This window comes from Erpetoichthys calabaricus, chromosome 7 (assembly GCF_900747795.2).
Source record: "Erpetoichthys calabaricus chromosome 7, fErpCal1.3, whole genome shotgun sequence".
Taxonomy (NCBI): Eukaryota; Metazoa; Chordata; class Cladistia; order Polypteriformes; family Polypteridae; genus Erpetoichthys; species Erpetoichthys calabaricus.
In genome coordinates this window covers 177074304-177101511 of record NC_041400.2, presented here as the reverse complement: position 1 = coordinate 177101511, position 27208 = coordinate 177074304, and the positions used below count along the sequence as shown (strand labels likewise).

At 39.4% G+C, this 27208-nt stretch overlaps 1 protein-coding gene across 6 annotated transcripts; it reads right to left on the bottom strand.

Annotated features, from left to right (window-relative positions):
• Positions 1–1718: 1718 nt before the first annotated feature.
• Positions 1719–27208, bottom strand: dnajb5 (DnaJ heat shock protein family (Hsp40) member B5). 6 transcript variants are annotated; one of them, XM_051930048.1, is made up of 4 exons: positions 27066–27208; positions 18994–19249; positions 12358–12989; positions 1719–2192 (listed from the first exon to the last, which is right to left on the bottom strand). In XM_051930048.1, the coding sequence occupies exons 2-4, from the start codon at positions 19202–19204 to the stop codon at positions 1959–1961; spliced, it is 1077 nt and encodes a 358-aa protein (XP_051786008.1). In that variant the 5' UTR covers positions 19205–19249; positions 27066–27208; the 3' UTR covers positions 1719–1958. The 6 variants fall into 6 exon arrangements, with proteins under 6 accessions (XP_051786008.1, XP_028661580.1, XP_028661581.1 ...); XM_028805747.2 differs by lacking the exon at positions 27066–27208 and adding an exon at positions 21694–21753; XM_028805748.2 differs by lacking the exon at positions 27066–27208 and adding an exon at positions 21528–21729.

The following is a 27208-nucleotide window of genomic DNA, read 5'->3' as shown; positions in this document are numbered from 1 at the left end:
TAACTTAACAAACATCACAAAGACACCAAAATGCGTCGATTCAGCAGATTCCAAGCAGGAGAATGATTGGTTTATCAGTTGAGTTTTCTAATTGTGATAAAAGGTCCGATTGCCAACGATCCAGCGGTTAGTAATGATGCATTTTTATTTGAAATGTCAGTTCCAGCTGTCCAACTCCAGTTTCTGTTACATAAAACAGCACAAATGCGTCAAACAGAAACGTGACTTTCAAAAGGAATATTTTGGCCTCCCTTTGTTTTCACGTTAACATGGACGGCGTTCACATTCAGAGTGGAGGTCTCGTTTTATATTCTCAGGTTATTCAAGGCCATAAACCAGACCCAAGTATTGCCGTGAGGTCCACATCGTCCCCGAGTAGATGACGGCGTGGTGCGGGTGACCTCGAAAGTGAATGTAAACACAACAGAGACGCACCGAAGGTAAAAATGAAGAAAGCCTTTTTTTTTTTTTTTTTTTTTGGAAAATGCAGAATTAACAACAATTGTCCTTTTATTTGGCTGCATGTTCATTTATGTACCCCACAGCTTCTGGTAAGGACAGGCACGATGGAAATTTAAAAATTCTAAACCATTTGTTTCAATGAGTTTAACATCTGAGACTGAAACCCTGTTCAGATATTTTTGCATTAAAACTTTCTTTTTTTTTTTTTTTTTTAAAACAAACCTCCATAGAAATACAGAAATGACAGTTAATAAAGCATCGCTCCCCCCCCGCCACCCCCCCCCCCAATAAATCTTCTTTACATAATTTATCATGAGTAAAAACACTCCACTTCATATTAGCGTGTTGTATAAATTAAGGGGTTTACACAGTAAATTCAGTTAGTTTTGGATAAAGTACATCCAGCTGCTTGAGTTCAGGGATTATTCGACATTCGGCGAGGGGCCGTCTCTTCCAGAGAAAACAGCACCTCGGAGCCTCATCTGGCGATGAAGAAGGAAGGAAGGATGAAAGAAAGAACGTTGGTTTGCAAAATACTTTTTGCAGTCAATACAGTAAACTGCCAAAGACAACTGGCTTTCATTTGCAGAGTACAAAAAATATTTTACCTGTCAAAACAGATATATCAATAATAGATAGAGATATAGATATATCCCATAATACTTTATAAATACAAAACCTGAAGAGATCTTTACAACAGTTACGCCTGTGAAAAATGGTGCCCGGCATGTTAGAAGTATTGCATGTCGTCAAAGACGACGCAGACTAAGCCACTAGGAAACGTTCATCCAGGCGATGGACGACCTGAAATGTCTTCTGCAGACCGTAAACGTTTAAATTATGAGTTGTGGCTTTGCAGTGGGCGCATTTTGACGTTACGGGCTCAACTAATCGTTTCGCTTTTTTCAAAGGCAAATGGGTGCTTGGCTAATACCGCACCTCGCGACTGCCATCCACCAGGTTTTGTGCAAGCCAAATTCATTTACTCAACGACGTTGAGGTCTTTAAAGAAAAGCCAACAAGCAGTTTCGAGGACTTCTGCAGTAACCCTTTTCCTCCATTCCGGTACAAAGAGTTGTGCGGCTCTTTTCCAGTTACGAATGAAGACAATCCCAGCCCTCCAAAACTGCTAGCCCTTGAACAATGGCAGAAAAAAAACGAAAGAACATTCATTCTACACTCTTCATAGAAAAAGCCACAGAATACACTTCTCGTCCGTCCCTCCGAAAACATAATGCTGATTAATCCCTGAAATGTTTGTTTTTTTTTTTCCCCACTGGTATTTAAAAACAAACAAAAATGAACAATTTTATCATTTACAAAAGGAAAAAAAATTACAATTTACATAAAAATGTAATAAAATTAATTCTCTTTTTCGCAGTTCTTTTGTGGCACCTTGTTTTCATTGGAAATATTAGTGTCTGTGTGTGTTTGGGGTGAGAGAAGGCCCAAGGAGGATTCCACGTGATCCTGCTTGTGAGTTCCTTGGAAATGTTCTAGCACAGAGGCAGGTGCTGTTTGAGGATTTCTCTGGTTTGAGGGGCTATTCTCTCTGGAAATCGTATCTGGAACTCAACTATTAAGTCTCCACGTTGGGTAGGGGACTTTGGGAAAGGAAGTCCTTCACCTCGCAGTCTTTTCACTGTTCCCGGTTTAACGATTTCAGTACAAGGTAGAGGAATCACTCTGTTGTCGAGGGTGGGAATGTTTACTGTACAGCCACATAGTGCCTGGAAAAAAAATACACAGAGAGACACACGGTTAATTGTTGCGTACAATCGTTTTGGAGACCATTGAAACAACATTGAATAGGCATACATTTGGGATCTGCCTTTGGACCAGTGCTCCCATGATACTCCACAAAGGTACTAAAGGCATTGATGCCAGCTTTCAGAACTCAGTACCGATACCAAAGCAAATACTGGATAACTCCTCGCACCGACTCTCACAGCAGCCTTCTTGCCTTACCGCACTCTGCAAATCGTTACAAGGAGCGGAACTGGTCCCCCTTTGAGTCACTAGCACCTTCATATTAATATATCTACGTTTAAAGCGCTGGAGGGGGTGAGTTCCCACTCGGCGAATCGAGCTAGATGTAATACGTGTATCTCATCGGAGAGTTTAGGAGTCACAGCAGTTGCAAGTTCGGTAATAAATGACTGAGCGCGATGTGCTTGAAAACCACCATTTACTTCTAGTACCAAAATTAACAGAACGCCGGTACTGGTACGTACCATTTTAAAAACGGACAACCCTAAATTGAACTGACGGGCAATATAGTTAGTTAAGAACTGAACTAATCTGTGTATATATAAAATCCAACGTATATGTCTGTCTGCTTTTCACGAGAGAACTACTTAACGGATTTAGATCGGGTTTTTTTCTATAATTTGCTTGAACATTCCGGTTGATTTTGCGACCTTTCTCATCGCGCTAATAGTATCATAGTTTACTTGCGGTACTGGTTTATTTGCACAACTCTGAGAGGCGGAGGGGGGCGGAGCCCTCCTCACTCACGAGCCAGCCTTGGGGCGTATTTTACATCTGCTTAGCTAGTGAATGAGGGAACTACTTAACGGATTTAGATCGGGTTTTTTCTAGAATTTGCTTGAACATTCTGGTTGATTTTGCAACTTCTCTCATCACGCCAAGAATCATAGTTTGCTCGCAGGAGTGATATACTCTCGCAAATCCAAGACAGAGGCTGCGGGCCAAGGGGAGGGGGAAGCGTGACCTCAGGAGTGGGGAGCCGAGCGGGGTCTTCCTCACTGTCCTGTTTCACTTCTACGCGGGCAGAGCCGCGGGGGACGGCTAGTTAATGATATAAACAAATTCCTTTTCTGAATATGCCTGTTTCGAGATGGAGAGTATATTTGTTCAAAGTAGTTTATCACCTTGGTCTATGATTTCATATCCAACCCAAGTATTTGAACATCACAGTTCTGTTATCTCACACACATTTTATTACGAGTCTTCCTGGCGATTCTCTCCCTCACTGGGCAGTGGTCCGCCACAAGGGTCCTCCTTCTGTCTGCTGAAAGCTCTGCTGTGAAATGGAGCTAAACACGTGTGCAGAGTTAAACTGCCATCACACGTGTTCATAGGTGGCGGATAGGGGAGTGACCTCCAGATATGGAGGTCAGCTGTGAAATAAGCAGGTTAAACCTGATGAAAGAGCAGTCGTGGGCCAATAGCGAAAGGGTGGAATGTGGATGGCACCACACCTGCTTTAAACGCTGCATAAATCCAACGACGGACCAGTGACATCTCTGGGACAGTTTGTCTTTAAATAAACCTGCAGCCGTCACTGCCTTGCAAATGGATGCTTGTACCAAAGGCTACACCTCAGTAGATAACAGTGCCGGTGTCAGGATCCTGTCGGAACACCTGCCTCAGATGGTGAGGTGAATCTTACTGAAGATTCAAGCCAGTGAATATTTTTTACAGTTCATTGGATTTTTACAATTATTCTCCATTACTGATTACTTCAGAGCACAAACATCTCATCTATGGAAGAGCACAAGACATTTGACAAATGAAAGGAGAACATCGAGCCCATCAGGCTGATTTGTTGGGTAGCTAATGTGTCACTTGTGCCAATTGTTTGTCCAAATATAGAAATTTTAAAGGTTGGCAAGGTTTCCACCTTTGGCTGCATGACAAAGGAATTGTCACAGGTTATTGTTGTCCAGTTATTCCATTTTCAGTCTCAAATCCAATCCACTTTTTAACTGAAAGAATTTGGAGCTTTACCGAAGCCTTTCAGAATTCCCAAGACCTGAACATGGCCATTACGTAACCTTCTTTGTTTAAGACTAAAGAATTTGAATTCCCTAAGCCTCCCTTTAGTCTCTGAGGCATTCTGTCCAGAGAGACGTTTGTGTAAATCGAGCCGAGTACCTGGCAGACAGTGCAGGACAAGAACCTAAGGAGATGGGCGTCACTCCACAAAGCTCACTTTTCATGTTGTGTAACCTGTCTGTGTGGTAGAGTAGGGAAGCCACCCATCTGTTGACACATTGTGTCATTCATTTCAGGGTCATGGTGGCCAGAGCCAGGCCTATCCTGGTAGCATCTGGTGCAAGGTAAGAAACATACAATATAAAATAAACTCCACTAAGAAAAGCCTTCACTGAATCCATTTTGTCATTGTACATGAACAGAAACAAATTACAGATATTGCTTATAGTCTGCTATATTCCCCCATAAATCCATCCATCCATTTCAGACTTGCTTAAATCCACTTCCGGAAATTTGCTATATTGGAGTATTTAAAAAAAAAAAAATTAATCAAGGCCAGTAATGCTTTATCCTAACTAACACACGGCTTCACGACCTCATCCACATTCTTATTCATCTAATCTACCTTTCTCAAAACGGTTGGAATTTTCATTTTCTTTTCTGAAGGACGCGGCTAGAACAAGGAGACACACAAGTGGCACTGAAGGGTTACACTTTAGCTTGCTGGCTTTTCAAGTGCGTGTGCGTGCTTATGTGTGGGAGTGTACCGAGGGGCTAATTTTAGAAAGTCTTCTCATTTCACAGAGCCTGTGAGGTAGCTCAAGAATCAGCTGAGGCAATAAATCGCTTCTGGAGGTTGTCAGCTGTGCTGGGTTAAGAAGGGAGCGGGGAGCGAGAAAATGAGTGGGAGGAAGATTAGGGGGTGGAAGGAAACGTAAGCAGGGAATTGAGCAGGGGGCACGTCTTCAGGAGTGCTATTGATGTGCTTATAGGTGCACATAAAGTCATTAGACACAATTAATAATTAACCAGTTGTGGACACTAGTGAAGAACCTTTCTGGGGATGTGGACAAGGCTTGACCAAAACCCTGAATGGGTACTTTGAGAGGGTAAAACCAATACACACCCCACACTCATACCAGATCTGGTTAATTTCATGTGCATATCTCTCAGAAGGAACTGAATTAGCCAGAGTACACCCCATGTGGAGAATATTAACAGGCTAGCAGTTACGACGTGTGCTGAACACTCATTGCCTATTGCTCTTATTGTGCTACTGTCAGCAGTCTGTGGGAGGCCGCAAGTTAGAATCTTATTGTACTGTGTACAGATGACAAGAAACCGGAAATGAATAACCGAGAGCAGCAGTGAATACCTCTGCACCTCCTTGACATTCTACTTAAAACACAGTTGTCTAGGCTTAAAATAAAAATGGTTGGCCTATGTAATCATTGCTGGAAATGTCTGTGATTATACAGTGTTGTCCATTCTTGTTCCATACAGGCTGCCCAACCAAGATAAGAGGTCAAATGTTTAATGTCCAGAATTGCCTCATGTGACCACCAGCAAAAACTCTTGGGAAGAGTGCTCTGTATAAGAAGACACTCATCTTATATATAAACATCTACATGTGGAAGTGTGTGTGTCTGTCTGTCTGTCTGGCCCGGAAGTTAGAGGAGGTGGAGTCGGGGTACAGGCTCCGTCTCCGAGGATACTCAAGCGAGGCCAGAACGTTGGCAAAATGAAACTCCCAAAAGAAAGAGTCACTCGCTTAGCGGCTAATACAGACACGAGGCGAGAACATCAGTTAAACGGTATTCCTTTTACTTTTCCTCCCGCCGCTAATACACAAACAAGGCGAGCACATCGGCAAAATTAAACCTCTGAAGAAAGACAAAGTAGCTTAGCCGCTAACCTCGGCAAAACGGTATCCCTTTTATTTTTCCTCCTGCCGCTAATACACAAGTGATGTGAGCACGTCGGCGAAAGAAAAGCTCCAAGGAGAGAGACGCCCAGAGTACTTCCTTTCATTTACCTGACATCTCTACATTTCTGACGATTTCAATAGTTTCGAGGACCCCGGTCTTTTTACAGCACGGGCTTACACAGCTAGTATAAAACATTAAGCAACAGAGGTTGCAAAGTGGTCACATGTTTAACAGCTACATATGATCAGGGTCTGGGACGGCCTTTTATTAGGATGAGTGTAAGTACTTACTGAAATTATTCCTAGAACATTCTTAAATTTTTGTCTACACACTGGCATACGTCACTCCCCTCTTTAGATCACTACACCGGCTTCCAGTAGCAGCACAAATTAAATTGAAATCTTTGATGCTTGCCTAAAGAGTAGTCAGTGGGTCTGCACACACACACACACACATTATATATATATGGAAACACTTGTGAAGTCCCATACTCCTCCTTGAATGGCGTCTGATGATGCCACCTCTACATGGTTGTCAAATCTCAGCCCTGACTCTTTTCACGAGTAGCTCCTGGCTGGTGGAATGAGCTGCCCACCTCCATCCAGACTGCTGACGACTCCCTCAAGGTGTTTAAATAAGTGTTTGAGGACTCTTTTGTTTGCCACATGTCTGCCTAAATGATTTTAGCTGGAAGGTTTGATAATCAAGGATTTGTAACTCGCTTGTATTTTGTTTCCGAGCTTTTCCCATATGATGAACGGTCCCTATGCTGAAGTTTACTCGATTACGTTGACCTCCTTTGTATGTCACTGTGAATAAAAAATATCTGCTAAACAAATGAATGTAAATGTAAATTTATTGTCATTAAAGGAAGGATTCCGGATTCAGAGGTCTGGCTTAGGAGTATCAGCCCAAAAATTGCTAATTGTTGATAGTGCTGTTTGCTGTGTCCCGACATTTTTCAGGTAAGGAAGACAGGCGTTTCATGGTAAGGTAGCTCTACACGATATTCTCAATAATCATGGTGCCACAGGGTGGTGATGTGTTGCATACTGATTAGCACATGTAGGAATTTCATTGTATGTAACATTAATGAAGCTATTTTTACCCACAAGTGTTGTCTGCTGTTGGAAGGCCATGCATGTTGGGCACTGGCAAGTCACTAAGCATGGCAAAAGTTATGCAGTAGAATCACAGTGAACAGGTTAATTGAATTCTAAGATGAAAACTGAAAATAAAATGGAAGGAAAGGGCTCATAAAAACCTTTAGGGCACCCTACTTCTTCAAAAGTAATAAAGCAAGCCTCTCTAGAGATGCACCTGACACTTGCAGGTCTCCCACTGTAATTAAAGGTTTCCTGGGCCTGCGTTTCCAGCAGAAAGATAAACATTGGAGCAGAGTGCAGAAATATAAGCTACCCTACTCTTCCTGGCTCATGCAATTCAATCCTTTCTGTGTTGAGCCAAGGAAGACCTCTGAGAGAGATGATCCAAGAGCCCAAAATACTCTGAAGGCATTCGAAAAAGTGAATCCAGAAAATGTCTTAATAATAAAACCTGCACTCTCTGATATTTGTGGAAATTGAGATGAACTTTCAAAATGGGGACCTTTTTCAGAGGATGGCCAGATTCCAGTAGGCCTGCTTAGGAAGTGTATATACCTGCCATTTTAGGAAAATGCGATTAATTAGACACAAGGACGGCTTAGCCAACTTAACCAACAAATTGTGCTGGATGGTTTTGTAAATGTGTAAGCTCTGTCTAGACTGAAATACACACCACCCGTGCTCCAAAGGGATTTCCTTAAACTCACCATCCAGTGCAGAATTACTGCTCACAGCTCTTTTTGGGTAAGGAACAGTTTATGCAGTTGAGCTGACCTGATTTCCTCTCGAAGTTAGCATTAACTGCTCAGATGGCCTAACTATGTAAAACTAGGCAAGGTTAAGTTGAGAGTGGGCTACTGTTCCCCCTTGAAAGAATCAATAACCCCTAATTATCAAGTTGATGGCTTAATATCATGAACTTATAAGGGGGCACACCCTTAATTAAACAGGGCAACAGAGTTGACTTTCGACTACACATAATCCTTATCTATGTTCTGCCAGCTGTTTAATAGAGACATTAGGGAAAAAAAAATGTTGGATTCAGAGCAAGCTTATCAAGAGTAAATTTAAGAGTAATGCTTAGAAGCATTTACTAACTTGTTAAAAAATGGAGTGTAGAACTGCTCCATGCAAGAAGTACAAGTAGCTTAATGTGCCACTAAATACAAAGTTACTATGGGTGATTGATGGTGAAATTCTTCTATTTAGATGATCATATTTTTGGCAAAGTAAAATAAGCTATAAACATTTTAATTCCTGCACTTAGTCAAACGCTTGCCTTCTTAGAACTTAAGAAGTTACATAAGAAGTTACAGTGCAAGAAGACCAGTCAGTCATTTAGTGCTTTAATAAGGTTAGTCACATTATTTTTTTTTACCACCAGATCCTATTACTAAAATAATTATTACTTTCTTGCTAAATGTAACATTTTAATCAACACATCATGTGTCCTTTTCCCAGTACAGAAGATCATTTTTCACTTTCTCTTGTGACCAAATGAGGCCCTTGCATGGCTGGGGAATGAGATAATCTCAATCTGACAAGGTGCATGGAATGGCTGACAGAATAGCTGCTCACATCTCCCCCTAGCTGCCCAAGTGTTTTCTGGCACTTCTGTCATTTCTTTATGCTCTTCACCTTTCTGCATATGCGATTGGAAGATCTCATGTTGAGTTTTCAGGGTGGTAGGATGGTATGAGATTATTAGTGGGTTACTGCTGCAGATTTTGTAATTTCATACGAGATTTCCTGCAATCAGTTGATAATAAACAACTAATACAATATATTAAATATATTTAGTATCAACAGGCGAACACTATGCCTAACCATATACATGTTTTCTGAAGCTCCTTCATCGGAGTGGTGGCTCAGAGGTAGGGATCTGCACTGGTAATCGGAAGGTTGATGGTTCAAATCCCGTAAATGGCAGAAGTGACTCTACTCCATTGGGCCCTTGAGTAATAATTGGGCCCTTGAGTAATAATAATTCTTTGCATTTATATAGCGCTTTTCTCACTACTCAAAGTGTTCAGCAATTGCAGGTTAAGGGCCTTGCTCAAGGGCCCAACAGAGCAGAGTCCCTATTGGCTCTTGAGTAAGGCCCTTAACCTGCAATTGCTCTGTCCTGGGTATGACGTTAATCTGCATCCAGCCCTACAAGTAGGCCCTCCAACCTGCAGGGAAAACCGGGGGTGAGGTGGGGGGGATGGGGTTGGTGGTAGAATTGGCACTCCAGCCACCATAAAATACCTCACACTGGTTCCATTCCACCTGAACTAGTGTGGTGCTGAGGTGTCTTAATCTGAGATCCTGAGTTGGTTTGTCATGTGGTGGGTGCAGCAATTCGTTGTATCAGCACCTGCTCCTAACCTCTGTCTGTCTGTCTGTCTCTCTCTCTCTCTCTCTCTTTAACTTTACAGTTTTCAATGGATTTGCACATTTTAGGCCTCCCTGAACACACTTTTAGGGTGATGCCTCTGTGACTCCATGGATAACTCAATAAATGAATCTTTCAATCTCCTGGCATAATTATTAGCATTGCAAAATGCAAGGGAGTCTACTGATTATAAGTTAACATCTCTTCCGCAGATTTTATTGTACAGAAATAACTACATATACTTCAGGGCATATTTGGGAAAGTACTGAGGTGGCAACACGATTTTTACTTTGACTTTGCAGCTAACTTAAGATTTGAAGACGTTCATGGAGCAGTTTTTCCTGTGTATCTGTGTGTATACCTATGTGTCACAATGTAAGACTTTGTACATAAACTAATCATGTGACCCAAACGAAATGTGGCACGGTTATTAGTATTGTAAAATGCTTGAAGTCTATTGGTTCCTGAAAGCAATATTTGCTCATATTGCATACAAAATTAGAAAAGAAAAATATCAATGAAGAACGATCTATCAATTTTCTTAACAGAATATAATGTTATAGATTTCAGTCCATACAGTTAAATACTGGCCTCCAATATTTCACTATTAAATTCAGAGCTTTTATGTGGGGAAAATCATGTACTGAATGTATTCATCATATTTTTTTCTTATTTCTGGAAAGTTTGGGACCTTACCCTCGTTTTTTACTGAATCACAATAAAACGTCAATATTAGATTGATGCAGATGCTGTGGATTACTGTTTAATCTTGACATTTATTTAGGCATGCTTTGTAGTGAATTCCCCCATGAACTTTATCCTCAATGCTTAAGTGAGTACAGCAAATAATCTGTTACTAAAGAAAAGACATTTTGAGGACCTGGCATGCACCAGTTTTATTTTGGCTGTTTATAACCCTAAAATATCTTGATGCTCCATTCCAAATCAAGGTCTTTGGCCTTTCTCATATTGGTGACTGCCTCTAAAACAGTTTACAAGTTCATCTTCCTAATATGTTAAGAAGTATTCTTAGAATAAAGAAATGATGGATGTGCCCTGTGATGGCCACGCAAGCAATTCAGGGCTGACTCCTTTTAGGCACCCAAAGCTGTGAGATTATGGTCTGGCCTCCCATGACTCGTTAGTAAAAGAAAAAGTGACTTCAGAAAAGTGATAGGTGGGATAACTGCAACTGCTTTGTGCAGGATTAAACAGTAAGCATCTTTTTCAATTTATTATGGGTTAGGAAAGAGGGACTGAGTACAAAGTAAGTACTCCTTTTAAAAAAGTTTTAAGGTGGGTGATTCCTATGAGGGCGGCACGGTGGCGCAGTGGTAGCGCTGCTGCCTCACAGTTAGGAGACCTGAGTTTGCTTCCCGGGTCCTCCCTGCGTGGAGTTTGCATGTTCTCCCCGTGTCTGTGTGGGTTTCCTCCGGGTGCTCCGGTTTCCTCCCACAGTCCACAGACATGCAGGTTAGGTGGATTGGCGATTCTAAATTGGCCCTAGTGTGTGCTTGGTGTGTGGGTGTCTTTGTGTGTGTCCTGCGGTGGGTTGGCACCCTGCCCAGGATTGGTTCCTGCCTTGTGCCCTGTGTTGGCTGGGATTGGCTCCAGCAGACCCCCGTGACCCTGTGTTCGGATTCAGCTGGTTGGAAAATGGATGGATGGATGGATGTTTTTAATTAGTCATAGGGTAAGTAATTTTCTCCTTTCCTGTGATGTGCAAATCATCATATTTATCCATCTGACAGCTGGATGTCAAATACTAGTTTAATACTAAATTTCAAGAATATGTACAGTTAGAAATAATCCAAACAACTGATCTAGATCTTACAAATATTTGAATTAAATATTAAGGTACTTGAGATGATGCTCCAATGAAACAACAGGATAACCATTTGTCTTCATATCTCTTTTAAGTCTGTGTGTTTAAAGAATATCTGGTCTACCCTAAGTGCCAGCATTTAGCAAGCGATATCTCCAGTCTAGATGTTACATTTTTTATGCTGCTGACAAATTCCTAAGCAGCAGCTTTACTTGCAAAAGATTTTCAGAAGACAAAAACCTTTGTCTTTTAGCTGCAAATTTATTATTTTGATCATAGCTATAACTGCTGATCCAACAACAATGCTTTTGACTAAAGTCTGATTAAATACACAGCTCTTCAAAATGTTAGGGTGATCTGGGAATCAGGGGACAGACTTGTTCTGTCTCTTTGCACATTCTTATGGGTGACATGTTGGTTCAGTCGTTTAACCTGCTGCTACATCACAGAGACTCATACAGAGAGTATATACTGGCCTTGTTACTCTCTGCATGAAGTTTTCATGTTCTCTCCATGTCTCATGAGTTTTTCCTGGCTACTCGGGTTTCCTTTTCCATCCTAGTAACTGCAGAGGAAGTTGACTGGAAATGCTTATTTGGCCTAATGCGAGTGAGTGAGAGTTTGTGTGCCTATGTTCACTGCAATGGACTAAGGTTCTGCCCACCATCAGTTCTTGCCATTCACCTGATGCTGCCTATGTGGACCCCAACTTTTTGGAAGCCTCTACTTAGTGTTTTAAAAATATCGATGGATGGATGGATGTATGTTTTCACATACTTAGATAGCATCTACCATGGTGGATTTACCTAGCAACAGCCCATACAGAAATTTTAAAATCAATCTTGGACACTTTCACAATAATGTAGACAAAATACTAAACAAACAAATACTACAGTGTAGAAGCAAAAAGTCTCATACCTCTTTAAGACTGATCTTTGCAGTATAGACGACATTGGAACCATCCCTTTTAAAGTGCGGGTGAGACTTGTCTTTGATGATAAAGGCAATGTCAGCCGGGATCTTATCTGGAGTTTCATCACCTTCTTTGGGAAACGTAATCTTTGTACCTTCCTTCCAGCCCCTCTTGATGACAATGTTAAGGATCTTGTCCTCCGTGCGCATTGTCCTGCCATCTGGGTTCAGACGTCGTCGAGTGATCTTCATTCGCTTGGTGCAACCATGGTAAATTTCCTCCAAGGAGACCCGCAGTTCGTGAATCACAGTAGGGTCTTGCACCTTACGCCGACTATGAACAGACTCTGTCGGGTGCCTTCTACCTGCTCCATGATGGAAACCATTGATACCATTGAAGCCAAAGCGTCCAAAGGCGTTGAAGGGATCATCCTCACCATCCATATCAATATCCATGTCTTGGTCCCCATGGTCAAACCCATTGGTCGTGCCTCGAGTGCGTGTTGCACCAAAGAATATATCAAAGGGACTAGAGCCACCAAAGAATGAGGCAAAAGTGGCATGGGGGTCACCATGAAAAGTATAATGGTAGGAATTGCCTTGCCCGCCTGAAGAGCTTCCTCCTCCTGCTTTAAGGCCTGAAAAAAGGAACAAGAAGGAAGATAGTAATAAGAGTTCTTATATTAAACTAACACAATCCTCAAGAACTCCTACCTAGAACTACTGAAACATAGTAACAGAGTATCATCATTTTAAAATTCTCAGTCATGATGAAGACAGAATAAAATTTAAAAATCTTCTTGGACTGTGCAAAGATCCAAAGTGCCCTATTTCATAATTACAGCTAAAGAGCCACAGGGGGCTGCTTTTCTAATCATTTCGTTAAATAAAAGGAGTATATCTGTTTTATAAATAGTTTCTTTTAATGGCAATGGAACCTTGGAATGAGTGGAGTGATACAACTTAATTTTACATGTCTTCTTCTGCTCATAGTTGCCATCCAACTTACTGCTTCTCTGAACAATAATTCATAGCTGTTTACAATCATGTGCACTTATTTCTTGCATTGCTGGTAACTGCATTTGAACCCACAGCTAGTAGAAGACTGCTAATCATGGGTGTTGAACTTTATGCCCACCATCTACTAGAAGCTGACTTTCTGTGCTACTAGTCTGTCAAATTCTTAACAGTTGTCATTATTTTGTGTTCTCCACTCCAGCTAGCTAATCTGACAAATGCAGATGGTCTCAGTGCTTGTTATGAGTCACAGAATATAACCACAGTTGTATTTCTTGATTTAAATGTCAAGAAGAGATGGGAGTTAAAATTATAAGTAGAATGAGTGAGTGTACCTTACAAACCCTCCAGAGCTGGTTCCTGCCATCCACCCTATGCTCCAGTCCCTCAAAAATACACAACTGGATTAAATGATTTGGACAATATATGATGATCCTCAGAAAGTTATGTGAGTTTTAAACAAAACACACACATATAGGTATGCATGCATGCATGCATATATAAATATATGTATTGTATATACATTGTCAGACATGAGCGCTTAGGGGACACCTTCACCAAGAGGGGACGTGGTTGCTAACTCTTTCTCCCTTTTCCTCCACAGTCTCTTCAGATTGCCAGGATGCAAACTGACATCACATCCTTTACATCCTGTGAAGTTGTACCCTTCTGGGATGTCCACTATATAGCATGGCCAAGAACCACAATTGGCCATTTACGTTTGGACCCACAACTGAGTGGGACAGGCCTTCTGCCTGTAATAGTGGCTGCTGCCATTTTTAACTCAAGTCTCATTTTTAAACTTTTAAATGGAGTTCCACCTGGAAGGTTCCCAAAACCTTTATCCTTGTCCCATTTGTTATTGTCACAACATATATGTGTAGGTATAAATTAAATTAAACAGATTTCAGAATACATAAAGATCTTATATACTGTATGTATATAAAAAGGGAAGTTTGGTGGCACAACAGTTTGTGTTTCTGTATCACAGCTCCAGGAGTCTAATTCAAATGCCAGCCTGTTCACTCTCTTGTATCTGTTTTTTCTCCAGATATTCTCATTTTGTCACCCAAATATCAAAGCTGTGCACATTCATTTAATAAAGTACTTGAAATCAGACCTAAATGAGCGAGTCAGTGTGAAAATATGCCCAGAACTGGACTATCTTAGAGTCTGGGGCTAGTTTAGGGCATTGTGCCTGCTGCTGCTGCTGGGAATGGACTCTCCTCTCCATGAACCTACAACTATGTTATGTAAAATGGATAGATGGAGGGATATATAAAAAAAAATCATAATTATCAATATAATCCTGCCAGAGCAGTACAGCTTTGTAGTGATTACTGCTACAACATCACAGCCCTTGAGACCAATGTTCCGTTCTTAAAGTCTGCTACCTATAAGTTAGAACAGTGTAAAGTAATATAGTGTAGTGGATATGGAATTGGAGTCCAAATTACTGTGCTGTTAGTTCAGCTCCCATCTCTCAATGACTGTGTGACCCTGAGCAAATCACTTAACCAAGAGTGTGCTTCAACTATAAAACAAAACTAGTGTATAATGTATTTGTATTTGTAAGACGCCTCTGGTTGGATGTTATTTGCTACAGTAAGGCACCGTATAAAATGAAGGCCATTTTGTGTGTTTGGCATTGAAGGAATAGAATCTCATCCTAATTTGGTAAATGCCTTTCACCCAGTGCTGCTTGAATTCTAAACTGGAAAAAGTAGGATTAAGAAATATAAGGACTTTCTTTGTCTTACTTGTGACCCTAACAGATTTGACTTTCTGACTGCACCTTGTTAATAATAATCATGTACTCATTGTAACTAAAAACATAAGGGCATCTGATTTTTGATGGACAGCTGTATAGAATTATTTGACATATCATTCAAAACACTGATTTTTATGGTTTGCAGACCTTTTGCACATTTATGATGTGTTAAGTATCCATTTAAAATCTTCTATTTAATGCTGACTGTATGATGCAGGCTAATCATTCTGCCTCACAGAAGTACGAAAAAATTGCTTTATTGCTTCATTAATATTCCTCTGCAAGCTAGTTTGCCTTTCTCATAGTTGCTAAGGGCTCTACATCTAATTTTAGAAACATTATTTGTAGAGTGCCACTGTACTGTAATTTAATAAGATCACAAGAGCAGTTACACGAAAGAACATTTCACGAGTGCATGCGAGTTAAGAAATAAAGGAGGGAACAAGAAAAGAAGGTGTTTCAACACTACCACTCAGCTCTGCTTTAGGAAAATGAATTATAGAAATCCACGGACACCAAATAACTAATTCCTTGGAACATGTTGTGCATAAATTGCACATCGTGTAACATCAGAGGATGTGTTTTCATTTAAAAACCTCACTGTCATTGATTTTATGGTGTAATTACTAACACTAAGTGCAAGCATTTCCTTGTTCTATACACTGCAGTACAATGCTTCACATTGCATTATGTTTGCTAAATTTCATTTTATTTTCTGGGAAAATGACCATGATGAATCAAGAGGGAGAAAGATAAAGCCAAATGCTGCACTAATAACTGCAGCTCATTATTTGGCAATATAAAGCATCATTGCATATAATTTTCATATTCATGTTACATTAAATACAAATGTTTATATTTTGACATACACAGCAGAGTGGCGAGTGCTTTATGTGCAGAGTCTGCACGTTCTTTCCATGTCTGCATTGGTTTTCTAGGGGTAATCCATTTTCCACCCACACCCAAATACAGACGTTAGGTTAAATGAGGACTCCAGACTTGCTTGGTATGAATGACTGCAACTAGAGTAGTGGCTTCCAGGTATACGATTTTTTTAGTTGCATGGATATTACAGCCATGAATAAAAATAAGATTACAATAAACTTCCTTTGATGCCTTAATTTCTGAATCAATTATTTTTTTATAAAAGATGCTTTTCCACTGAACAAAACGATAATCTATCAATTCTTCAGAATACATTTACAAAGTATGCTTTTATAAAAATTAAAACTTGACAGCCAAGGGATGACAGCATAGACACAATCCAGATGGCACTAGATGTCTCATCTCTTAACTCACAACCGGAATGTGGGGCAAAGATCTGCCAGTTTTCCTAGGCATTTTATTCCTAGCAGCTTATTAGTTAGGCATTTTACATTACAAACAGTCTAGCATTGTTAAGGATGGATTCCTGATGGTAAATGTCAAAGTGAAAATGGAAAGAATCTATATATTAGCTTGTTACTAGGTTGCTGTGCTGGATCACAAGGCTGTTAGAAGCTTTGTTTAGCTTAACAAAGAATAATTCCCTAAACAAAATTCCAGTATGTGTAACATTATAAATGAAAACAAAAGAGATTTCTGCAATCCCTTTGTTTTTGGTTTTTAAATATTTTACCATATGTTGGTCACTATTGGGCATTTTTTTTAACTTAACTAGTTAATTCTTGGACATTATTATAGATGTCATGGTGGTGCAGTGATTAGTTACTCGACCTCATAACTCCTGGGTTCATAGGCCAGCCCAGGCACTGTCTGTGTGGAATTTGCAGTGTTTCATCACCGGATACAGTAGTGTGCTCTTCTTGTAACATCCCAAGAATATATGTGTGTGTGTGTGTGTGTATTAGGCTGGTGGTTGACTCTGAATTACTTCATATATGAAGTAGTGTGCGTGTGAGTAAAAGTGTGAACTGTGATGGATAAACTACCAACCTTTTCTATCTCTCCCTCTACTTGTGCTTCTGCATTAGTCACTTACTGCCTGAGATTTAATCCAACAAATATGGAAATATTTTTGCTATTGTTGAGAAGTGAGAAAAGCGCTACATAAATGTAAAGAATTATTATTATTAATATTATGAGTTGTTATGGTTAGAAGTGTCATCTAAAAACCAAACAAAGTTAATTCACTACAATTGGCAACTTTGAGGATCTCTTTGTCTGATTATGCATACTTAAGGTCACATAATAAAAGATGATTATGTGATGATGCAAAAAGATCTGCAGACTTTGTTAACGTTATAATATAAAATGTAGTAAAGCCTCAGTGATTATATTTGTATACTAGTAATCTGCCTTTAGAGGGCACTGTTGTATCATAGTACAAAAAAAAATCCAATAATTTTAAACAGTGTTACCTCATTCGATTCGGAAAGCACACCTTAATTACATTTTTTATTAAATCGACAGTAAAACGTGAGGTGTTAACATTTGACAGCCGCCGTACCTAGACAATTCAACAACTTGTTTTATTGCTGATGTTTACTACACAAAGAGGATCAACAACAAACATTTTTCATAACAGCTCTCATTCAAACTTTACAATAAAACAACATATATATCAGAAACTACAAATTAAAACACAACAATACAATAAAAAGAATGACTTAAAAATGAAAACTGTGGAATATGTGATAAACAAAATTGAAGCAACAAAGACCCAAAATTAAAAATTCAGTAACAAATGAGTGTCACCTTTTTGCATAAAGTTGAACTTAACTTCACCCAAAGGCACAATGCACTAAAGTACAGGCTAGCAAAAAGAATACTAAGTTCTGATTTCTAAAAACATAATGAAGTAACATTATATAATGAAGGATTATATGAAACTGAAGTAGTATTTACCCAAAGTGACTTACTTTTTGTTACACTGGGAGATGCCACAACTGTTGTAGCACAGGGAGGTGTGGTGGTTTGCTCAGGGACACACAGTAAGCAAAGGTGAGAGCTGGACTAACAGTTTTGGAGTTTAAAGCCCCAAGCTTTAGGCATCTATACTACACTGCTTATATAATGCCACCCCCCAGCCAGCAATGTTAAACTATTAGGTGTTTAGACAGAAGGTAACTGTTATGATTAATTTAAATAAATCCTTACTTAGTGACTGAAGCTGAATAACTGTAAGCTGAAGAAGTAGTATTCTATTTGACTGAGCATTGAACATATGCAACTATTTGCAAGGTAAGAAGAGCCTACTGACCTGTCTAAAAGGGTCTGATATATAGTACTGCTAATATTAAGACCTTAAATTATTTAAGAACAAGATAAATCAGTGTGTATTAGATTGAAAACACTGCCAGCCAGGTAAGCTGTAGTGCCGTGTGGTTATGTTCACCATGGAAAGCGCTATAAAAATACAGCTAAAAAAGAATAGCCTTACTTATGAAATGCCATCTCTTGCGAGATTATATTGACAGAATCATCACTTCGCTTTTTTGCTATCGTAACATATCATCCTGCCTACGAAATCTAATTTTAGTTGCCGTTCTGAAGAAAACTCCTTGGTAGGTTCTGCCTCAGGCAGTAAATTTATTCACTGTGAAATTCCCTCTCTTGCTCATTCTTAACTCACTCATTAATTTCAGTAGTGGAAAAAAATATATATCACAGTCTGTTCACTATGCTGATTTTATTCAAGCCCCCAAAAAATTATTTAGCAGAAGTGTTTATCAGTTCTTCAATTAGTTTTAATTCCTGGTTTTCCAATTTTTTAATTTGACATTGCAATGCTCGATTCTGGCCAAACAATATTGAATCATAACTTTACTGCACAGTGCCTTAAGATGAAATTATTTGCAAAAGGTACCATTAAAATAAAATTAGATGGAAAAAAGACGCACAATCACACTCACCCTCCTCACCATACTGATCGTATATTGTCCTCTTCTTGGGGTCGCTAAGTACATCGTAAGCTTCTGCAATCTCCTTGAACTTGTCTTCTGCACTAGGATCTTTATTTTTGTCAGGATGGAACTTCAATGCCATCTTCTTGTAGGCTTTTTTAATCTCCTCCTCATTTGAGCCCGACTGGATTCCTAAGACCCTGTAGTAGTCCTTCCCCATGGTTTCTGTCAGCCAGTGTAGTTATGGGACAACCACTCACACGTCCTAGGAAAACAAGTTAAACAGCAGTTAGTCAGTCTGGCAATTACAGGGAGACACATTCTGCGATGCAAACTTCAAGTCATTTAAGGTCCTACACCACAATGCCTAAATGTTCATCCCCTGCATAACTAAGGTTATGTCATCTTCTGAAACAGAGCAGTGAATGGATCTCAAGTTGTGTCTGCAATCCCGAGTCAAATCTAGGCATTCTCAGACAAGCATTTTGCATATAGCACTGTATTTATTACAGTACAGCTTTTAATTTGCAAAATGCTCCCATGTGCAGCCATTAAGGAAGGGTGGGCACTGGCACATCCAAGTGACCTCACATGGCCCCGACTAAGCTGCCTGCAGTTTTTACCTACGAAAGATCTTTACCAAATTAAGAAATACATTTATATAAACAATGCTGTGTGATTAAAATGCAATTGTCTAGAAAGGTAAAAAAAATCAAAACATTTCCTTTTGTCGTTACCACAAATCAGTATTCAAGTTGAGGTGTCAAAACTCTGTACAGCTTAAAGCACGCGTGTATCTTAAGGTCAAGCACATTGATGTCTTTTTTTCATTTTTCCTAGAAAGCCAGCCCACGTCATGGACCAGCTGACACAAAAAATGATCACAATGCAATTCAGCTGTGCAGATAGCACTAGTCTACAGGAGAAGGCACCACTGTGTTTCTTTCCAATATGCACAGAATGATAGAGATGTACCATTATTTTTTTCAGTACCACAACCGTATCTGCGGTGGTATGCATGTGCTGGGAAGAATGAAATGCAAGTCGGCACATTCATATTTGTATCAGGTACACTGCAAACCTTTTATCCAAAAACAAGAAAATGTTTCAAGTCAAAACCATTTAGTCTGACATGGATAAAAAATTAAACTAAAACAGACTACTTGCTGTTAAAATATTAATTTAATAACTGACTTCTTCAGGTGGTCTAAATCAGCACAATTAGGAGGTACACATTTACTCGAGCTGTTAACGAGTGCATCTGAATGAAAGCGTTTGAAAAAAAAATGTTAATACTATGGGATGGTCTTTCATGCACTGACAAAGATGGCATGAAATGTATGCGGTTAAAACCACACACAAAAGCGTACAATTTCCGAATGTAAAGAAAACGAGTTGAAGTCCAAATTGCGGTTGAGTCAGAATTATTAAAAATACAGAGCGACTGTGTCTAAGCTGAATAAAAATGCTTTTATACACTCAGCTTGTGAAGCGTGGGAAGTAGATGCTTGCTAGAAAAAGAAGGTGGAAAAGCCCATGACACAGGCTCCTGCTATGCAGGAGACTCCGTTCATGGATATTTCAGGCGATTGGAAGACTGACTGGGAAAAAAAAGCCAGTAACACAAGTAATGCTGGAAAGTACGAGATTATGATAAAAAATGTGATTAAATAAAATAGAATATGTGTGAAATATTAATGCAGTTTGCTTCAGCGCAGTATTCTCAGATGACCACCAGCAGATGAGAAAAGAAACACCGGTGTCAAAAGCAGGCTGATTCTATCTGATGGAACATAGATAACATTTTTAAGAAGCCTGTTTCTATTCTTATTAACTCTGTGAATTGGAATTAAGTTCACATTAATTACACACACACACACATACAAAAAAGAGATATTTTAAAATTCAATGAAATGAATGTCTATTTAAGATTACTGCTGAAAACTAGCATTGGTAAATCATACTATTCCAAGTTTTATAGACCAGATATAAAACAATTGGATACAATCTTGCATTTCTCACAATATCACACTATTAGTTTACACTTTTGACTGCCATAGATGAAGACACAAAAAAAACTTAAGAGCCACATGGTACCAGCAGCATTCAAAGTCTATCCAGGCTTTGCACATTAAATAAATACAATGTTACTGAAATATTTACAAACAGATTAAGAAAAAATGAAAATTCAAGCAATTACAAGAAATTCAAAAAGATTGTTCTTGTTTGTATGCATGTTGGGTGCAGAGAAGTATTAAACAGTATGTATGAACATAATATTATGTATGATATTATTAATAATAATATGGACAAGATAACGGTAACAGAATTAAATGCATATCACAAAAAGATGAAGGATACACATTCTTACTAATGTTGCTGGTGCCATACGGTGATTTAAATATTCCAGAATATTAAAGTACCAGTTTTCCGTTGATCCCAATCTCAGTATGCGATTCCTCAAATCACCACCCTGCTCCTGTTAGGCACCAAGGCAGGCTTCCACGACCAGCTAAAACCGTTAAAGGAGGAGGAATTCTTACCAGACAATTTGCCTCAGTCAGAATGCCGGTCAAGTTATATGAATCTAAGTCACAAACTCAGTTGTCCTCTTTGCAATAATTTAAGCCCTGGCTATCTTCGCCTGTCAGCTATAAGCATGTTTCAAAAACGTGCAGCAATTCAGTCTGAAGGTTCAAACTACCTTACCGTGCTCGAGTTTCTGCTATGCTGACTGTCAGACACTGCCTCGCCGCCTGTCAACCTATTCTATACACTCCGCCCACATTTAGCGACGCGGCCCCCTTTCTAAGCACCCGCCTTCTACTCACCAAACTAGGACACACGGACTACACTATCGCGCTTGTGATTGGTGTCTTAAAATATCAATCAGTGATTCGGATTTTCCCCTTCTCTCCCTCCCTCGCAGTGTCCCCGTTCATTCTTCATTCCAATTGGTTAGTTTAATGACGCTCCTTCGAATCAATTGGTCCTCAAATGTGCCAGTCTGCTTTCGGCCCTTTTCGTTGGAGCACGAGAGCAAGGTTTACAATCATTGGCTGGTTTGGCCGGTCTCATACTGTGATCTTAGCAGCGCGTACAGCTTCATGTTTGGCTGAAGTTTTCGGCATTCCTTCAGCGGTGAGTCAGAACCGGAGTCACAGGGAAGCTTCCAGAAACCACGGTGACGACATCAGTAACTCCAACTCATTCACAATTGCCTACTTTGGGACTGTCACGAACAATTACGTGCAGGCAGAAATACCGGAACAGCGGAGCGCCATTCATTTCTTGGCGGATATAGCTGTAGTTAGAACCCTGTTCCGCCGCGAAGCCAACAGTCGGAATCACGGCCATGAAGATGCGAATGCAGAATTCGGTATGCTTTATGTACGTGATTTATCCGAGACCTTATTAGAAAATGTAAGACATTAACACTTTCCTGTCTGTTAGAAAGTATTGATTGGCCTTGTATGTACCTCTTTACGTTATGGTATGGACAGGCATGGACATACAATGTGCCATGTGTTAATCCGTTAAAAAAAAAGACTCAAAATAAATTTAAATAGAAAAGAAAACTGGCATGGGTTAGCAAAACGGCTGTTTCATATATAGGATTGCAGGGACACCTTAACCGTCATGGAGGTAGGTAGCAGGGGCAGGACAGGAGCCACGTTTGGAAGGTCTTTGACTCAAATGTCAGCAGTACATGAGAAGTGATTCAATGTGAAATTCAGAAAATTTGTGTCATTCATATGGCACAATTAGACGACAAACACAAATCCTACTAAATCAAATAAATATTCCCACAGGTGGAGTTCTGGTTAGTGATGTTTTATTCATCATGCTCATCCTTCTACTAATGAATCTGCTTAATCACTTTGGGCTTCGGGGATTAGAAACCACAACTGCAGCACGGGGTCGAAAGTAAGATCCAACCAGTTGGTTCTTTCAATTAAATAACAAATCATGGTCCTGTGAACATCAATGGAAATTAAGAGTTAATAAGAAATAAATTAGAAAAGTACAAATATAAAAGTAACATACTAAAGAACAGCCAGTATGGGTTTATGAGAGAAAGATTCTGCCACAGCAGTCTTTTAGATTTTTTGGAACAAGCCACTGTGATAGTTGACAAAAGCAAAGCATACAACATAATTTACTAGACTAACAAAAAGCCATACCGAAGATTCATTCTGAAACTAGAAGCTGTAGGCATTAGAGGTGACCTGCAACACTAAGTTTCAGATTGGTTCACCAGCAGGAGATGCAGCATTCCTGTCATATATGTACTCTTCATGTGGAGTGAGGGTCTATCTTTGGACCATTACTTATTAATGGCATAGATTTCAATATAGGTAGTAAACTAGTGAATTTTGCAGGTGATACTTAAATTGGAGGAATGGCGTACATTGAGGAGGCACAAAAACAATTCAAGAAGATTCGGATAAGCTTCAGAGTAGGGCAAACGCTTACAAGATGGGAGACACTGTCCTAAAGGATGCAGCTTCTGAAAAGGATTTAGGGGTTTACATTGACACAACATTTTCATAATCTAAGCAATGTGTAGAAGCTCCAAAAGGCAAAAAAATGAGGTTATGAGACCACATCTGGAGTGTTGTGTGCAGTTCTGTTGTCACCATGCTACGAGAGAAACAGAGCAGCACTTGAGGCTGTGCAGAGGAGATCAACTTGGTGAATCCTAGGAGTTAAAGACATGTTTTAACTCTGACAGACCTTGAGAATTAACTTATTTATTCTCAAAGTAGGGGAGACTGACTGGAGGACCTAATACGGGTCTTCAAAATCTAGAAAGGCATTGATAAAGCAGATACAGAAAAATTCTTTTCAACTTAATGGGGGATCACACATTTGAGGATACCGATAGAAATTAAGGGAAGTGAAGCCAGGAAGCACTTGTTGACTCAGAGTTGTGGGAATCTGGAACAAACTACTGAGACATGTATTTGAAGCAGACACCCTGACAACCTTTAAGAAGTATCTGGATGAGATACTGGGACACCTTAACTATTAACTGAACAAATAAGCTTGATGGATTAAATGGGCTTCTCTTGTTTGTCAATTTTATAATGTTCTTATGTTAGAGTATATAAGAACCAGAAAGAACTTTTTCACAAAAAAGAAATCTTGAAATGAGCAAACTCCCAAATCATGTTTTTATATTGGAAACCCTGACAAAGTTTGGAAAACATCAGGTTCAGTTATTGGGCTAACCTAGATATCTGCTAACCAGGTCAACTTGAATAATCTTATCTCAGAAGTAAAATGAAGTTTCTTTCCAAGAAGCCGTCCCTCATTGTAACAGCAGGTGAAAACTGTATTAAGTCAACCCTTTTTAACAACTTAGGCAATACTCAAGCAGATGGGCGTAATTTTAACAAAACTGCAATTTCCCACCTTGCCACTGCTGTTGCACTATTGCTAAGGTATACTGTGGTCCAGTGGTTCTTAAAAACTTTTTTTTTGTGGCCCAATTTTGCCTTTTTTATGTCTTTGACATTCAGAATCAACCCATGGGGGGTCACCCTTTGGATAATTGGCACTGACAGTCATCCCTGGGGGATGAATTGGAGAATCACCACTGATAGTCTGGCCTTGGTCCCCCTTGGAGAATCGCAGACGCACATAATAGCTGTGCAGTGCCATTTACTTAAACTTCGGTGACTGCAGTGACCCATTGCAAGACACTCCTCAAGATATATGTAACCCTTTCCAATTGATTACAATTGTAAATCACATCTCTGCATGACCCAAAATCTGAAAACACCCATAATAGTTTAAGAACTTATGTGCTAGTCCTGCTGTATGGATTGTGGCGTTAATCACGTTTCTTTAATTTTCATAGTAGACCTCTCCAGCGGTTGTAATTATTTGCAAAAAATGCAAAACATAAACATATTACTGACCTACAGATTAAATGGCTGCTTAAAAATGTAATACTGTGTAAGTTTTAGATTTTATGGGACTACATTTTCATTTTGTCTTATTTTTTTGTCAAATTGTTAGTATGGACATTTTAGAGGTCCTGTTTGTGACATGACACCTTCCTAGTCTTTTTCTGCTCATGTACATCTCTGATTGGAAATTTAGGTGAAATCTGAAAAACTTTTGACTTTCTGCTCAGTTCTTACAAGGAACAATTAAAGATTTTTCCTAGTGTACAGTAATCCCTCTTCCATCGGGGGGGTTGCGTTCCAGAACCCCTTGCGAAAGGTGAAAATCCGCGAAGTACAAACTATATGTTCATATGGTTCTTTTTATATATTTTAAGCCCTTATAAACTCTCCCACACTATTATAAACATTTCCCGCACAATTATACAGCATAAACCCTTTGTATTCTCTTAGATATTAGGTAAGACTCGTTGAAATTATGTATGTAAACACAGTTTATGTACAGTAAAACCTAAATATTATTTTAAAGATATTGAGCGTCTCTGATATCACATATGTTACAGCCATTACGACAGACAGGCCACCAGCAATAAATATGTACAATGCAAGAAAAATTGTATACAGTAAAATGTGTGTACAGTGACACTAAACTATGTACATGTAATAAGTACTGTACGTAGATAATTAATTATGGTTACTCACCAACAATGACACGACGACTTGTCCGATAACGATGAGTTTTAATTTTACTGCACAACAAAGGAGAGCGTTACAGCTCTTCTAAAGGAGCCTCTTCAGGCGACTGTGTAGCACCACCGTTGTTCTTCTTCCAGCACTCTTCAATCCAAATCCCTAAAGCAGATTCCATCCAGACTACTGCCTTATCACGTCCACTTGCAACTCGTTTTGCGCCCTGGTTAAAGGACACTGCGGCCGTAGATCTTATATGCTTTTCCTCCTTTTTAAATAAAAAGAATCGTGGACTCATTGATGCTGTAATGGTGTCCTGCAGCGGTGTAGCTGTTCCCTTCCTTCAACATATCCAAAATTTTTACCTTTTGTGCAATCATTTGCATTTTCTGTTGGCGCTTGGACACGGCCCCAGTAGCAGGAGCACGTTAATGCTGAATGAGTGAGATGAGACTTCCTGGTTAATGCAGCACTCCGTCGCTAAACCAATCAGCACACAGGAACTTAACTGCATGCTCTGATTGGGTAGCTTCTCAGTCATCCACCAATAGCGTCCCTTGTATGAAATCAACTGGGCAGACCAACTGAGGAAGCATGTACCAGAAGTAAAAAGACCCATTGTCCGCAGAAACCCGCGAAGCAGTGAAAAATCCGTGTTATATATTCAGATATGCTTACATATAAAATCCGCGATAGAGTGAAGCCGCGAAAGTCGAAGCGCAATATAGCAAGGGATTACTGTACATGAAAGCCAACAGAAACACATTACTTGAATAATGCATTGTATCAAATACATCACAACCATAAAATACCCTTTCTTGATAAGCTGACCAATTATTATCTTCTGTAATGAAATAAGGTGACGAAAGACCTCATTCCAGTGAAAATAATCAATAAAGTTACCTCTAAATTTCTTGTTTTGGGATCTCCAGTATAACATCTTTCAAATAATGCAGTTGAAGCAGAAGCCTTGAAAACTTTTTAAAAACATCAGACTAAGTAGACAAGCGTCATGGCCCGAATGTTCTCTTGTTTGTCAGACCTCTTTCATTCTGCTGCATGTGGATACTTCTACTTTGAAAGGTGTTCTTATATGACATTTCTTACCTGGGAAGGTTTTATTTCCAATTTTTTCCATGTAACACAAGACTGCAGCATTAGGGATTTCTGACATAGATTAGCAGTGTTGGCATTTCTCTTATTACATTTCTGATATGAAAGACACTCTATAGACACACACAGGCATATCCTCGGGCAGCAACATTTACTAGAAGACACCAGTAGCTGCTTAAGGGCAGAAAACAAAAGCTTTATAGAAATGTTACTGAATTTTCAACAGTGGTAGTTGATACTAGTAATACTGTTTGAAAACATAAGTAATGTTTTGTTAATAACTCTGCATTTAAGAGATAAGGGCCCTGAGAGTTAATGCTCTCAAATATATAATGAGGGCATCCTAGAAATAAGTGAACTCACCTACTATGAGGCGAATAAGCTAAGAAGTAGCAATATCAAATTTTATAATAGTAGGAGATCCATTTTAGCTGGTTCAGAAAAAAGGATGGAAGGATGGTCAAATCATTCTAATAGTCTTTTAATAATCCATCATAAGGAAATTA